General features: G+C 37.0%; 1 protein-coding gene across 5 annotated transcripts in view; it reads left to right on the top strand.

Annotated features, from left to right (window-relative positions):
* The window catches only part of LOC117606699 (uncharacterized), a 32,733-nt gene that overhangs the window by 3,738 nt on the left and 11,495 nt on the right, over positions 1–17,500 (top strand). For all 5 annotated transcript variants that reach the window (XM_034329489.2, XM_034329487.2, XM_034329490.2 and 2 more), the window contains exon 2: positions 9,050–9,105. In XM_034329489.2, the coding sequence (XP_034185380.2) occupies positions 9,072–9,105 (34 nt within the window). In that variant the 5' untranslated portion in view covers positions 9,050–9,071. The remainder of the gene's footprint in view (positions 1–9,049; positions 9,106–17,500) is intronic.

Raw genomic sequence — 17,500 nt, 5'->3', positions numbered from 1 at the left:
TGTTTATGTCATGCATTTGACATACATACAAAAATTATGAAAATAAATGAACCATTTCATTTGCAATTATCTTATAGAAGGGACCACGTAATCAAAGGAATAGCGTAAATTTTATTGTTTAGCATATGAATGTATATGCGTCCGAGTTCAATGCAATAATTTATTGTTCACCCCCATTGAATGAACGCCTTTCTCTCGATGGACCACACTCGTCGAACCGGTTTACACTGTGAATCGTCTATTGAATTATCGAACAGTTTTCATTAATGAAAACCATAAACTTGAAGATGTACACTGCCAGTCATAATTATAGGACCACCTTGGGGGGTAACTAAGGTGAGGGCCAGGATTGGGCTAGCTCTTCTTTCAACTCCATAAAAAATATTTGTTAGCCTGTAAAATCTTTTATTAATTTGTTAGAGAAATTTATCCCACCCCAGACAAAAATTTTAATTACTCGTAGTGAAATTCTATAATCATTAATTTCTCCTCATTTCTTTCATTGAAATTGTTTAGATATCTCTATAAAAATAAATACAAAAAACTACTAATACAAACTACTAATTATAAGTTCTATGTAGCTTGGAAAATTGATTAGATTTATCAACTGGTTCCAAGTTCTTTTTTTTTTTTTTTTTTGGCTACTTTGACCACGGTCTTACGCGCGATTACCGACCTTTCGAAAGAATGCAGACATTTGAACAAGTGGTTATCGAAAATGAAAGCTAACTGGTTACCCAGTTGTCCAGCAACTATCGCTGCTGGCGGTTCTGGGCTTCTTATTGGCACGCCATAACGACAACTCGCTGTGTTGTATCCTAGTCGACAGTATAGAAGTTTCTCTGTTTCGATTCGGAAATAAGCGTTTATGTAACCAGCTGTGAAATGTCAGCTGTTTGTTGTCGCGTTTGTTCGCGCTCGATTTTCTGAAATTGTCACCGTACCCCGTTAAAACATTTTTTTAAATGATAACCCTTATTTGCGGATTTAACACTTCAATTTTCGGTACGGCATCAAAGACCAGCTTTTAAAATAAAATTTCAAGCATTTTTAAGTATTCATTTTGAAATCATTCGGAAGAGATGGTCGAGGTCGAAGAAATGTGAAATCGATACGCGTCGATCGTCTCGGTTAATCAATACCTGTTCGATCACTTCCGCTTCGCGGATAATAGATGAATGACAAAGCCGGTAAGATATTTTCCACGTTATTATCTAAGACGCGAAAGTGTATTACGAGAGCGGAGATAAAGGAAAGCAAATGAAACGTTCAACATTTTTGCTTCTGTGCATTTGCATATTAGGTGTATATTTCGAATCAGCGCGGTCGCGAGTTTCTTTTTTAATTCGCGCTCGATCGCTTAAGAAATCCAGTTCTGCATGGTTGCGTAATTTCTGCTGTAACCAAGTCGAAAATGATAAACTTAGAACGCTTATAGATCGCGGAAATGATATTTCAGTCTACTTCATATACTAGTTAATTCTATCATTTTTGTGTCTATCGACATGATTTTATTTTTCCAAAATATTTCCAAAAATAACCCTTTATTGATAACAAGGGTGATTCATGGCCCAGGAATGTACATTAAAATTGCAATAGAAAATCTTTAGATCAACTTTGCTCTAAATAATTAATTTGTAAAATGACACCTTTATCTACACGCTTCATCGGATACTATGACAAATCAATCACCAACAGCTTCCGTGTTAATTAAAGAAAGTGAGAGTATAATTAACGAGTTTAGAAGCGATTCAATTAAGTTAGTCATGGAACCAGCACGATCCAGTTTCGAATCAATATTCCAAGATCCCTGATCGCACTTTCCATCCTCTGACGACTTTATTATAGCAGAGCAGGCACAGTGAAACTGGACATTGAGCTTCAGTCGTTGAAACTCAATACATGCAAGGATACGAGCCAAGGCGAGAAGCTTTCAGGCGAATTGAGATGAAAAGTAAAGGTAGAGTACTGAGAATGGTGCATTTCCCTAGGGAAAATGGTGATCTTGTGGAAGGAGGCCATCACTCGTGTTTAAATATCTAGTCGAGAAAATTTCCTTTAATATTTCATCTATTTTGATAAATATTTTTCACAAAATTGGGATTTAGGTGGAGTATTCTCCTTCATTGTCATTTTCCCTAGGGAAGCTTACTTTGCTCAGTGCTGTACATCGCCATTTTCTCTAGGGAAACCTATCGTGCTTGGTGTTGTACATGTTAGGAAATTGCAAGGAAAATAGAATAATTATAATCCGACATTTGAAAAATATAATCTGATAAGGAAAAGCGGCATAGGAAAAATTTCAACCGCTTTTCCCTGAATCTAATAGTATACCCACCCAAGCAATTTCACCGGTAGTAACACAGGAAACTGGACTGCCACTTCCGTGAGATACGCCATAAGAGAAATAAGAGCATAATTCTGCTAAAAATATACTCCTATGAGAAATTAGAAAACAAGCGATGAAAAGAACGGTATTTTCATATATTTTAGCTATTAAATCAAACTAGATCGAAACCTAACTTCGAAATAATCAATATTCTTGAACAAACAACACTTCTTGTTTGAAGTGTCTATATGAACATGGTTACCAGTATGAAAAAGCATGTATCACGACTAAAAAAGTTTGAGGAACACGGAGTTACATAATCGAAAATGACAGGTGTATCTAATAGAGTGAAAGAAGTTTCACAGCTGCGGTTTCAGGGTTAAAAAACAGTTTCAAACATCGAATGAAAGGTATTATAGTTACTCTTTCCGTAATATGACACATTCGGGAAAGTCTCACAATGCATTTCGCGCCAGGCTTGCGTAACGTGGTATCGATTATCGTTCGAGAACTATCGATCGTACAAGAAAACTTGAGGAAAAACGTGTTCGCTTCTTGTGAGTCATTCACAAGGAAACATTTCAATGTACCTCCTTTTCATTTCAATGAAACTAAAATATATTAAACGATACGTTTCTTTTATTTGCCAAGAAACATTTTTAAGGGATGAAAATCCCTCTCAAAGTGGTTGAAATTTTATAACTTATGCAAAGGCTAGGGATTGATAATTTATAATTGCAATATTCAAGACGAGTATTAAGTTTTTATCATAAATTTTTGTTTTGCATGCCACAGAACCCTCTAAGGGCGATTATTGACCTCGTTTACATGGAGTTACGTAGTCGTACAGTATTCTGAAAAACGTATAAATGTAACAAAATGGTCGAACATGTCGATCGTGGTCGTAAAGTGAAATTTACAGGTTCGTGGAGCGTAAGTTCGGTATTTCGAGGTGTCGTTTTATTATCGAGGTCGTTAAAGAATGTTTTTCGAAAAGGAGAAAGTGTTTCTAAAGCGATTTTAATAGCATGGATCGAATGATCGTTCAACGCTAAAACTATCTGAAAAACAATTCAAAACGTGTAATGTATCAAAAAACTTGATGTAACAGTTTCTAATGGTGTCTTTTGCTTTTCAATCGTTTCTTTTCAGACATGTACAAAGCATGTGAGTAGAAATTGCTATTTAAATTGCCTTAACTTTCGAAAACATTCATTTCTTGACTAAATCAAAATATGAAGTCTTTTGGGAGGATTAAGAGGTACTCAGAAAAAATTAGGTACCTAAGTTTGGGTCCTTGGGGTATTATTAAACTTAAGTATTGCGGTATTCAAGTATTTGGGTACTCGCGAGTACCGGTATTCTGATACCCATGTTGCTGAATTGAGTACTCGAGTATTCGAAATGCGGAAGTACTTGAAATACTTTAGTATTCAAGTACTTCAACATCAATACGTTCGAAATACTTGGTACTTAAAGTACTAAGGTAACTTTTTCAAGTACCTTGACCATCGGTCACTCAGATACTGTGGTATGGTCACAGTACTTGCTCAGGTACTTGGATACTCATATTTCCACGTATTTAAATACAAAATATTCTAATGGAACTTGGAAGTCTATAAAATTGTATGACTCGCCAATCAATAATTCAATAACTTAACGATTCAGTGTTCGAGGAATTGAAGAATTTGCTAACAAAAATTCCAAAGAATTTTCAAGTAACGCCGTACTACATCAAGTTCTACGACAATAATTAATGTTACCTCACATATTCCGCGAACAAGCTTAGAAACTTCTTTATTCCTAGCGGCCACGTTATAACCGTTTTCTCGTATGTTAATAAAACACGGTTCGTGGAATTCGTATGGCTGAAAATATGTCACTCGAATTCCTACTTTCAGCGGGCATTTTGAAAGTGTAATAAGGTACAACCTGGGTCACCGATCGGTGGTGGGGATATCGCATAGCGATCAACAAATCGACCATTTCAAGCGCGATCGAACGTAGAGAACGGAGGATTTGTTTTCTAATGTGTAACAATTTACATAATCTTGAACAGCGATCGATGATCGTGTACAGACTACCAGCTAGACGGACCAGAAAGAAGTCTCGCTACAATCGTGAATTCTTTTTTTCCTTCCTTTGGTAACGTTGCATATATGGTGAGACCATAATTTCTAGAGTAGTATAAGGAGAAAGCTATCGATCTCGTTATTATCTTATTTCCATTTCTACAGTTTGAATGCATTTTGCAACATCATGTTGTTATAGTTTCATAGGAATGGCAACGTTCAACGAAGCCATTAACAAATAATTTTGGTTAAATTTAGTTCCATATTTAAAATATTTTATAAAAGATTGAAGGAAGATGATGAGATAGGGTAGAAAATAATTATTCGAGTTTCAAGATATTTTCGAAAGCATCCACTGTCTGACAGCTATCTATAAATCAAGTTACCGTATAATTTAGTATTTTTCAACGCTATTAGTTACCTTTAATGCAAATTGCACTCGTTAATTAGGATGATGCAAATGTTGCTCGTAAACCAGCTGGGTCGTGTATTCTACTGTACAGAGATTTAAACGCTGGGTAAGGAACAATCTTCTCCCTTGGTTATGTAAAAACATGAATATTACAATAACTTTTCACAACATTGTTGCAATTTTTACACGAGAATTTTAATGATAGTTTGCCTTATAAATGAATGAGAAAATTTTGGAACTTCTTAATAAATAGACCAGAAAGGGTTCAAACGTTTAAGAACAAATTTCGTATTCGAAACGATGATTCAGATTGAGAATCTGGTCTCTCGCATCGTGGGAATCGGATGATTTAGACAAAGACTAATTGATCACTCGAAGCGATGCTTCGTTTGCTTTCACTTTCCATAAAATCGTCTCGAATTGAAGCATAATGCTCGCAACGAAGATCGGATCTCACTACTGAAGACACAGATCTTAGAAGGAGAACGGCTTCGCTATAGGGTGTCCCATTTGAATCTTTACATTAATTATTTCAAAAATTTTATGATGGTCACAAATCTAGGTGAAGGAACCTTTAAAATTTTCCTAAGATTATTTTAATATCACATTTCTTTTCATATAGATCAATTTTTATAAATATTTTACATGAAAAAGTATGAATGATACAATGTTAAAGAACTCATCAATTCCTGTGGTATTTAAAATTGAAAATTAAGGCATTTTATACAAGAATAAAATATCAGAATCTCGTCTTTTAAATGCTAATTTCCATCTGACACGGTTCAAGAGAAAGAAAACAAAAGTGGATCGCGATCCATTCATCGGTGGATCTAGAATCGTCCGTTCTCCTCGAACACGGTAGATCGAGAGGTGCGCTTCCACTTGATTTATGAATACCCAGCTAGATCACGATTCCTCGTTTACCTTCGTTCTATATACGAACTATGTCGAAGATTTTCTCGGTCGATAGGCTCCGATCATTGCCTGATCCTAGGTAACTGTTAGAGCCGACAGGTGTTCACTTGATTTTCGAGCGCACCAACACGGGCCATCTTTTGGCCAGGTTATTTATCGCGATAGTGATCGATTGAGTAAGACTATGCAGTCGATCGTTGTAGCGATAATTACTCCATTACGTAAGAATTGCAAGAAAGTTGGATGTAACGTATGAGAGAAATTGTGCATATGGTTGATTCGGAAGTTTTTAAGAATGATTTCTGACTTTTTAGAATGTCAAGGAAATTTAACGACTCTAAATGCTGATTAAAATGCAAATTTATATTTTATGTACTTTAATTTAGAATCTGATATTTCGTACCAGTGGTATCAGAATACTTGGATTATTTTATAAAATACCTAAGTACTCGAGTACTTGAGTACTTGAGTACTGGGACACCCAAGCACTTGAGTACCCGGGCACGTAAGTACTCCCGCACCTAAAAACTTGAGTACCGCTTGGGTACCTGAGTACTCGTGTATCTGAGTCATTAGGACCCAACCCTATGAATTTGAAGTATTTTGAGTACTTAAGTGTCTTAAATACCTGAGTACTCCTTATGTTTGAGTACTTAAGCTCGTCACTTAAATACCTAAATACATGCGTATTTGAATACTTCAAAGAAGAAAAGGAATAATAAAATCCTACTGAAAGAGACAAAGTCTGGACATGGAATATAACCAAGATCTCGAATCTAGATCATCGTGGAGGTTCGACACGCGACGCTGCAGGCAATATCCGGTCTATCGATTCCAAGCAGGAAACGAGAGTCGTTCTCAAACAAGATTGTGAGTCAACGTAACGTAACACGTTCAGTTGTCACGGGAAAATCGTTTTCTTTGAAAACAGAAGAAGCCAGTTCGTGACTCGCCAGAGGATTGAATAAAACTCGCACGATCGATCGAGTCGATCGCTTTTAGAAAGTCGAGGATGCGCTCGAATGTGGCCGCTTCAGGCGGATCTTAAATCAACCAGTTAAGAAATAAATTCTTGATGACGTTACCTTGACACTTGATGATTTTTTTTGCTGACACTATCAGCGGCATTAAAATGGTATTTGAGTACTGGGGTACCGGTTCAGGGTTTCAGAGTACTCAAGCACCCAGGAGTACCCAAGTACTTAGACACCAAAGTACTCGAGTACTCAGGTATTAACAGTAAATGGAGTTTAAACTGAATTTTTAATGGATCAGCGAAACCGCAATCGATTAGAGATCGATCATAATCATTGATTTTCACCAATCAAGTTCTAATTCCACGGTTGAGAAGGAAAGTGAATTCCAAGCGGAACGCACGGTTAAGAACACTCGTTTAGCATATCTTGGCTTTTGACGTTGTTCTTCTTCTTTTTCTTCCACTTTTGCTTTTCGTCTTCTTTTTGTCTATTTTGGAAAGTAGAAAATCCAAGGACGTCTGAAGAAACCGACGAACTACATTGCCTCTGTGTACGCATAAATTCCTCGAGAATTTCATTAATTTGCTTGCTGCTAACGTGTTGCTTAGATCATTAGTGATCCAGTACAAAATTAAATTATTTCTTCATTGGATGGCCAAAAAATTTAGATGGGTCAAAGACACAAGAGTTTATTACCTAAATAGAAGATATTGCTGTGGGTCAAAATGACCCTATATCTGACTATCACCTAAGCAGTAAAGTATCCATCTTGTAAAGACAAATCGACACCTAATCCAGCTTAGTATTAGATTATACCTTATCAAATGACAGATTTCAAAACAGAATGTCTATGATTTCATGACATAAAACTATCATTAAATAGCACTTATGGTATATCAATTTAAAGCTTAAGGTTTAAAGAAAATGACTGCATAAGCGTTCTATCGAAATACTTAACACAAAATGGCTGATTCATCGTTGAAAAATGTTTCGAAATTCCCCAACAGACACGCAACAAATAAATTTCCTGTTTTGCAAAATGATCCTAAAGGATTAAGACTGTCTGGTCGTTGAAGTCATCAAGTAATTTTCAGCCAGGTGGTCAAAGGCGTGGCATCGATCGTTTTTTTAAAGCTTGTAACGTTCGCGATACAGAATCGGGGAAAGTCGTTCGCCATGGAAACGAGTCACGGCCGATGTGCCGGTTTTACGTAAGGTGAAAATCGTCTTTAAAACGAAAGAGACCCGCATATCGGATGCGAACAGGAGAAAATAAACAAGGGAACGGGTGGTGCCACTTTCTTATGCACATTTTTCACATAATTTATTTATTAAAAAAAGGATACATACGGGTATCTAGATTGCAAACAAATTGTAGAAATATTCATTAGATATTAAATTTTTGAAAGTCAACAAATTCTTGATGGGCTCTCTCCATGGTCCGCCGAACGATGACGTTCATACATGTCTGTTTTATGCCGAAGTAAAATTTTTCCATTTCTCTGTGAAACAGACGCGAAATTCGCGGCGACAGCTCATAGTTTACGATACAAAAGACGAGAGAGCACGGTTCATTACCGATTGCACGCACGTGAACGACGGCCGTGTTCCCCGATTTTGTATTCACCTCGATGTTCCCGAAGAGAGCCGTCTTCGTGATGGGCCACCAGGTGGTTCGCTAGCTACGTCACTATTATTACCAGCTCTAAATCATTATATTTTTCTTCATTGACCCTATAATTATGCGGTCCTATCTTGCAGCCTCTTACATTTCTTTTTATAAAAAACATAAAGTGATGCCTATTGCTTTTATAACAAAAGAAAATATGAAAATAAGGATACTCATTGCCTATGTAACAGTTATTTTAGAGTGGAGGACTTAACGAGGATTTAGACGTCCGGGAAAATCATTTTGATTGTTTAATAAAATAATTGTTAATGACTTATTACCTTAGTGGACAGAAGCTATGCGGTAGCTTAATAATTTCAGGCTGTTGCGTTTGCCGTTTTGTGCCCCGCAAGAGAGCACCGTTACGCGCGTTATACGTGCTCGACCTGAATTGTTTCCGCTGCAACGCGGCCATTGTTCCTCGACAAGGACCTTCGAGTACTGCGTGCACATGTTCGGATTTTATCGATCATCCGAGAGTTAGGACGATTTGAAACTGCCAGCAACTTGCACCTTTCTCATTTTTGCAATACTCTGGGAAAAAAGAAGGAAAACAATTTACATTTAAAAAAGTGCCATTTTGAATCAATTTGACTTTCTTAGTCTTCTTACTTTAATTTGTATTCAAAATTATTTAGTGAACATTAATAAAGTAATATTGTTTTTATTTTTCAGGCTGAAGGAACTGATCGTAGCCATGAACCTCGCGCTGCATGGATTTTTGCTACACGGTGAGTTTCTTTTTACCTATTTAGTTACTTAATACTCACACCTGCTTCTACAAATGGGAAATTTAAAAATATCTTACGGTAATCGAGATAGTTAGGTATATATCCCATAGAAAATAGTTCTCAGCATCAGTGAATATTTTATTTTTTAACTTGGCTCAATTTTCAACCCTTTCACGGTTCAAAGCTCACGCTAGTTGCACGCATATGCCCTTGTCACGGTTGAAATAAAGGAATGCAATATGGTGCATCGTAAGAACAATGCACCGAGAAGGAATTTGCACTCTCCGCTCGGGGTTGACCTAACTCAACTTCGGTCATTGCATACAAGGTCCTCGAAAGGCAGAGGGAACGAAACAATGCACGGAAGAAGTGCAGAGTGCATGCAACGGGCTGCAATTGCATCCTTCTATAGCACTGATTTAATAGCTGACTCGCGGGGAGGATATCGATCGTGATGAATCAAAGACTAATTTCATAATACTGATATTTATTTAATTTTCTTTTTAACAATCCAAAATATTAGTTGTATTAGCGTTGCATTTGAATAATAATTCACCTGAATTAATATTTAAATATCTAATGAGGTAAAACACCGAAATCTTCGGTATATAAATACCTGAAAGAAAATAATAATAAAATCAAAAAGAACCATAAATCGATCGGAGACAAAAGGGTTAAAGATTCAGGATAAAATAAAATTGCAAACAAGTGGCTATACGAACGTCCCACGTGGTTCGACCGCGATGCATACGTTTCACGGACGGATGTCCCACGAGACTGCATTCCATTCACCGATTCTCCTCGATGCAACATCCATTTAGCTCCCACGTGAACGTAAATATACGCGAACGGCACTTGTACCTAGCTGGATTTCGCGCTATAATCCCGATCGGTGGTCCTCAAGACCAACAACGATGATGCATACTTGCCAGTTATTTTAAACAATCCCCTTTATTTTTGTTTCATTTCCTGTGACTTCTTTTTAAATTCATATTTGCATATTTAGAGATGACAACTAACAATAAACAACTTTTTTTTTTTTAAATCTTCTATGTGAATGTTGGGGAGAACATAAATTACAAGATTAAAGGATTTGAATAAATTTGAATAAATTTATTTATATTATTGAACACTATCAAATTCCTTCGACAAAGAATCTTTATAAATAAAGATAAGTCTGGCCCACCCTTACGTTGAACGATTGAGAAGCGGAAGAATACAAGATAGTAAAATCCTTATTTAGTAAAAAGCTGGAAGACGATGCTAGAAATATGAGATTCTCTGAAGGCATCCTACGAACGCATCTAAAAACGCCCTTGCAAAGTCGTAATACGAATGCAACGATCAGTGAGTCATTCCTCGTCTACGGAGGTCTCGTCTGTTCGTTCGCCTTTTATTGGCATCTGCACGACCTCTTTTAAGGTCGTTCCTGCACTTTCTTCTTATTACAATTTGTAGCCTCGTTCTGGCCGAGGTGTGGCTGTCAATCAGTCACTGCAAATTGGCTTCCTTCAGGGGTTAAATTACTGTAATTGAGACTGATTTAATTGGATCAGTGTTTGTGAGTTAGGCTCAACACTTTGAGTTAGACATCAACTGGAATAATAATATGAAACTGATAAATGATGATTTGAAGCTGATCTTCTTGAACTAATTAGATCAATATATTTAAGAGATTAGACATCAATGACCGCCACGGTATTCGACTCATTAAGCTTTCATAATCGCCTCAGACTAAACTGCGCCGAAACAAACTGTCGTCAACTGTAAATGGGTAAGCAGATTCGCGAATGGTGTCGCAAATGAATCATCATCGAATTGCGTTTACGATGCAAGCCGCATCGTCGGACGATGGAAAGGAGAGGAGCACCGTTGCTCGCTTTAGCCGGCTGTCACGAGCAACGCGAGAAGAAAGTTCCGCTCGAGACGAGGCGAACGAGGTTGCGTGGCCCCTGAAGCAGAAGCGTGAAACACGCGGAAGAATATTTTTCAAACGATCGAAAAGATACGCGGTCGGTTTCCGTGTTTCAATTAAAATCGGGGGAAACGAATCGGCTCGGTGAAAATCTTGATCGCGACCAAAAGTGAAATGAGAAATTCCTTTTGTTCACTTGATGATTGATGGAGGAATTATGTATATTATAGAAATTAAAATATAAATAAAAAATGTTTTGACCCCGCCGGGATTCGAACCCTGGCCCTCATATTCGGTTGGTGATGTTGCCTTCTCTCTTTATTTAAAATCTTGTATACAGTAATTAATTTCATTTGATTTCGTTCGATTAATTGGACAAATAATTTTCTATTGTGTTTATGACTAGGAAAGAGTCGCGAAAAGGAAAGTTAATTATTTCATTCGAGTCGCCGTTATGCAAAACTCTTTGCAAACAGCTGGTTATTTATAGCGTGATTAAACAATTCCACGACTTTCTAGACTCCTAACCCGAAGTTCGTAATTTCGACGACCTTTCGATTAATATCGACGCATAATGCATAATTACGTAACGATTCGTGACACGAAAGATTTCGATGAAATCTTCTCGTGAGAAATTTCTGAACGAATGATTGGGCATGAATTCATTCCAACTTAATCACAGTTGCTTTCTTTCTTTTTCAACGAAACAATCACTGAGATGCTAAGCCCATGTAAAGATGATTCAGTTTTCGTTTGATTATCGAGGTTAAGCTAAGTTGAGCGCGGATATAGCGGGGATGGGTTACCGCTTTTTTTTATTTTTTTATTCAGACACTTAGTAATTTTATTCCATCAATTTATTCTCTATTTAATATCGTAGATTTCAACTATACAAATCTTTGAATATTGCGTTCGAGGTTAAGCTAAGTCGAGCGCGGATATACCGGGATGGGTTACCGCTTTTTTTTTTTTTTTTATTCAGACACTTAGTAATTTTATTCCACCAATTTATTCTCTATTTAATATCGTAGATTTCAACTATACAAATCTTTGAATATTGCGTTCGAGGTTAAGCTAAGTCGAGCGCGGATATACCGGGATGGGTTACCGCTTTTTTTTTTTTTTTTTTTTTTTTTTATTCAGACACTTAGGAATTTTATTCCATGAATTTATCCTCTATTTAATATCGTAGATTTCAACTATACAAATCTTTGAATATTGCGTTCGAGGTTAAGCTAAGTTGAGCGCGGATATACCGGGATGGGTTACCGCTTTTTTTTTTTTTTAATTCAGACACTTAGCAACTTTATTCCATGGATCCTTCTTTCAGTACATGTATCTGAACAAAAGGGTTAGAGAAAGGAAGCTTGATTCAGTACCGAATCTGTCACAATTGAACAGCCAATGCCGTGTTGGTTAAGGTGACAAAGTGAAATTAAGATCGTGACTGAGTAATGTGCGCCTTACGTGACATCGGCACCGTCCAGAGACACGCTTCGAAAGGTCTAACCGCATCCTTGCGCTGCAGTTGCGCGGTTACATAAGAAGGAAAGTCAGATAGAACGGCAGCGAGAGCAAAAGAGACATATCGACACGAGAAAAACGTGTGGACATGCAAGGTTTCTTGAACATTCTTAACATTATTGTTAGAAATGTTATAATAATGCTAATAAATAACACTAGCATTTTATTTAATTATACTATAATGATGTAATCTAATATGATCAAGGAAATTCTTTAAATTATCCTCCAGTATTAAACCTATGAAATTTTGTAAATTTCACTGAATAGACGTATTTTATGAGAGATGATTAGACGTATCACGGAGGCATTTCTTATAAAACAAGTGAAAATTTTTTTTGGCCAAGAAAATTAATTGCCAACTGCTTTTTCTGTCGTTTCCTGGCTGCGTGCCTGTAATCAAGTCCAATTATATAGCCTGTTAAACATGCTCGTGCATCAGTTGAAATACGAAATATGGTTGAAAGTAACGCCATTATCAGTGTGCACTAATAAAGTGTACGAAGCGTGTCGAGGAATGCGCAAAGAAAATGGAAAGTCGATGCTGAAAGGAAAATAATTCAGGCGAACCACTGCTTTACGTGTTGATACACGAAAGTTGAAAATTTTAGCGTGTTAAGATCACTGAAGATATTTCAGTGCGAGAAATCATTTTAGTTGTGTATTCTATTGAATTATTGAACATTTTTTAATGGCTGCAATTATTTTTTTCTCGAAATCTTGGTCAAAACCTTGGCTAGGAATATCAGATATTATCGGCTCGCAATATTTACCTGTTTTCTGAGCTGCTCACCTCCGGAGTCCCAAAAAACGGCTAATTATCGCATGTCCACTGTATATATTATAACACGCGGGAAAGTAAAACTAGAAGATAAAAATGAAACTTCGCGCGAACGGAAACCAGAAGCATGTCGTATAATCGAAGACACGCATCATCCTAATTAATTCTAATGAGTACCTATGGGAGGAACAATGGTGTCTTTCACTGAAGGCTCTGAACTTCACGCAACGACCTTTCGCTATTTCTGCGTTAGGTTTTCACCTTGTCTGCATCACGTGTACGTACAATACCGCTCAAAAGTCACGAATTTTTATAGAAACTCTTTAAGAAATTGGACTCATTTTTTATGTTAGGTGGGAAATTAAATTCACCTTGAATTCTTCATTAATATTTAACAAATAACAATTTTCAGTCGAAAGAAGCACTATATTTATATTATATGTAATCTGAAATTTTTGAACGGTACTGTATCTACAGTGTCTAATTAACGCTAATTACGAAGCGACAGACAATGAAGCTGATGGCCGAAGTTCCTTCGATGTTCTGTGGGAAGCTCCTTCGAGGAAGTTATTGTCTGCGAAATTTTAAGGAAAGCTACGTGAAAGTGTATTGGATCTTGCTTATTAGTCGCAGGATTGATGCTTGGAAATTTCAGGAAAATAGAAAGATAACTTTCATTAATTACTGAATTTTAATTCAAGATTTTTCAATAACAAAGACACTTTTGGAATACAAGTTTTCCATGTATGCCCTGCTGCATAAAGCAGATTTATTGTGTCGAATGCACGCGCGTGTGTAAGACGTTCTCAACAGGGAATTAGCGAACGCCTACTGTATATTTTATTGCAACCTATCAAATGTTCAATCGAAAGAAATCTCTGTTGAGGCTGAAATCTAGCATCTATGCACACGAACACGTGTCTGCTCACGCAAGCCCGCTTACTACAAACGCGAGTGAGTTTCATTGAGTAGCAGAAAGATGAATGAGTGGAGGAAACGGACGTCACTCATAATTAAATGTCACTCGTGGATGCTAAATGTTTGACTCAAAAGACAAAGAAGTCTTATGAGTTTCATTAAATCCTTCGTTTAATGGTACTCTATTGTTTTTCTCTTTACTAGTGCCATTTTTAATAGATTAAAGGAATTCTCTTTATTCGACGACGATTTATCATTTTCTCGTAACATTTTCATCAGACGTACAATTTCGTCCTGTATCATATACGGAATACATTGCGATCCGAGAATACTTCTCGTGTCTCGTGGATAATCGAGAACTTCCGTTTCCTGCGGCGGCCCTCGAATAGCAATGACTCCGTTCTCGCTTGTTTCTTACTTTCTTGGGCATAATGAACCGGCACGTACCCACATACAACGGCACGTAATCCAGAAACGCAGGGAAACATGGCTGGAGAACGCCTCTAACCGGAAGCGGAGGCACCAGTTACACTGGTTACCTGCAAGGTGCACGCACTGTAAACAGTTATTCTACTTCTCCAAATCTCAAAAAATTCTATATTTTTAGTAATTTAATAACAAAATTTATGATTTGATTATTGCTATTAGAATATTAATTATTTTATCATTTTACAGTGCAATGTTTTTAAAATTAAAATCTTGCATTGTTAAAAATAAAACGCGAAACAATTAAATCGTACAATTCGTCCAGTGAAATGAAAAATTCTTCCAGTCGAACGTAAATACACGCACGCGTTTGTAGGAGGATCGGAGCTCGATGAATCGAATGAAACGGTGGTGGAGGTAGCTCATAAACGAAAGCCGCGTGTACAGCGCGCAACTATCGAAGCGGATCAATTTATTTCCCCGTTGAAACGTGCCAATCCTGATTTACCTGATCTACCTCCCGGCCCCAGGACCGCGATCTATCGATCTATGCACGCGTTCCGCGCGGATACGCGAAAATCGCTCGAGTAGCCGATAGTTTCGTAACGAGTTTCGCCGTTTCCCGCTTTGCATACGTTAACAGGGAACACTGTTGCATAAATGTGTTGCATTCGCGTTGATCAATTTGTTTCGAAGGTATTTTTATTGGATCCCATTCTGATTTAGATGAAACTTTGTTAGCTGTAAAACAATACAAAATAAAATAGGGAACATTCTTTCATTGAACACTGTTTTTAACTGGTATCCTGAAGCATCAGGATTTAAATAAAAAGGTTGCTCCCTATTTAAGTTCTTTTCCAACATTTTCATTGTTTAAAAAATAATATTGCCCACTGCCTGTGGTCCCAAGCGAAAATAAATATTTACTCGAAAAGGGTACCAGGATGACATCCCATCGGGGTAGAAAGTTTACATCAACGACATGGATCTCTAATACATTGATATTTCTCGTCAATTTAAAAGAGAAAAAAGCGAGAGCACAGATGGTTTGGGTGAAAGTTTACAAATGACGAGAATTCGGACGCTGAAGGAACATCCTCATAAATATTCAGGAGATGATCGCGGATGTTATCCTCTTCCTCTAATCGTCCAACAAGAATTCATTTGTATCTGAAGTATTTTCGAGGTCTGTGGATTTTAACTCTTGATACTTTTCTTATTTTTTCTTTCCCACGTCACTCGTGTTCGAGTGATAAATGGGTTTTTGGCAGGTAACTGAGAAATGTGATTAATAAATATGAATTCAAATTCTCCCGCGTAAATGTTTACACGCAAGTGGTGGGAGGTCACAGACCTATAAATATAGCCCCCCTCCCACACACATTTGTCATTCTTTTTCTGGATATCCCCATTTTTTTTAGGAAAGTTTTATTTGACCAGGAGTGTATCTGTTTTGCTAAGCATATTCTTAGTTATCTATTTGTAAATGAGTCGATTAACTAAGTGAAAGTGGAATGGGAAGAAGGAAATATCGGCATGATAATATACTAGATTTGGTAAAAATGGAACTACTATGTAGGCGCTAGGTGATGTAACAGGTCAGATGTGTAAGAGTACTATTGTTTATTTTCAATGAAACTAAAATAGAAATGAAAGTAGTAAAATTGATTAATTAATTATATAAAATGTTTATTTAATAAAAGTAAAATAATACAAATGTTATCGATAATTATTAGCTACCACCTACCATTAACACTGGTTACATCAGCTACTAACTTATCTTGTCAATGTATCAATTATGATAAGTGCTATTGCTTCATAAATGAATAATAAAAAAAATTAAGTTAATAATAAACTGTTCCATAATACATACCATTCAATTAAATTACAAAAATAAATCATTATGATGAGTGTATCGCTCACCATTAAAGAGCTGCTACCTGATGTATTATTAAAACACTGTCAGAACGCTTTTACAGTTGTTAAGTGTTTTTATTCATCTACATCTGGTCGGCCCATTTACGTCAATGACGCGTCGTGACATCATAATCGTTAGAAAGCGATGACGTACGGTCCAAATTACGAGGTTCTTGTCCTTTTACCGTCGATGCTTGATTTTGCAACGAACCAACGGTTCTTTGCTCACCTTCACTTTCATCCACCGTAGATCTTGTTTTTCTTACAACGCGTGTCTTGTCCTTTCTTGATCGTGCCGCGAACATCTTTTTGCATGCCTCGAATCGTTCATCCTCCGGATCATTTATTTCTCAGAGTTCCTTGTCCATCTTGGAGAAAATTCTTCCAGTATGACTTTCTCTGTCGAAAAATACTTCCTTACGTTCGTACATTAACCTTCGAACGATGATGGCTGGGTCAGTGATGACCCAGACCTACAGAACGTGTACAACGGTGTGTGTGTCAAATGTTATATGACGAGTTAACTCGTTATACCCAGTTAAAGGGTTAAAAAGGTATGGATTTTAAATTTATGTGAACCGTCTTCAAAATTTCTTGACTAATTAACTCGTCATTCCTGGTTGAAAGGTTAAAGCAGCACATTTCTGTCGCCAGTTCATAGAAGAAAAATTGATTTCTTTTAAATTAAATTCGAACCGCTTCTTCCGACAACTTTTACGCCAAAGGGCACCCGGTTGTATTATACAGTCACGTAAGAAGAGCACCTTTCACCTTCTTCAGTACAGGTACAGACCCCTTTTACACCGAATATCCACGGTTACGAAGGAACGTCGATAATGCACAGCCGTCAGCCAGCGTGGGCGATATATTGATGCAGGAAATACCTATGTATAGTCCGTAGAAGAAATACAGCACAC

The sequence above is a fragment of the Osmia lignaria genome, chromosome 8 (assembly GCF_051020975.1).
Source record: "Osmia lignaria lignaria isolate PbOS001 chromosome 8, iyOsmLign1, whole genome shotgun sequence".
NCBI classification, from domain to species: domain Eukaryota; kingdom Metazoa; phylum Arthropoda; class Insecta; order Hymenoptera; family Megachilidae; genus Osmia; species Osmia lignaria.
Note: the sequence above shows the minus strand (reverse complement) of the source record. Positions and strands in the feature narration are given on the sequence as shown.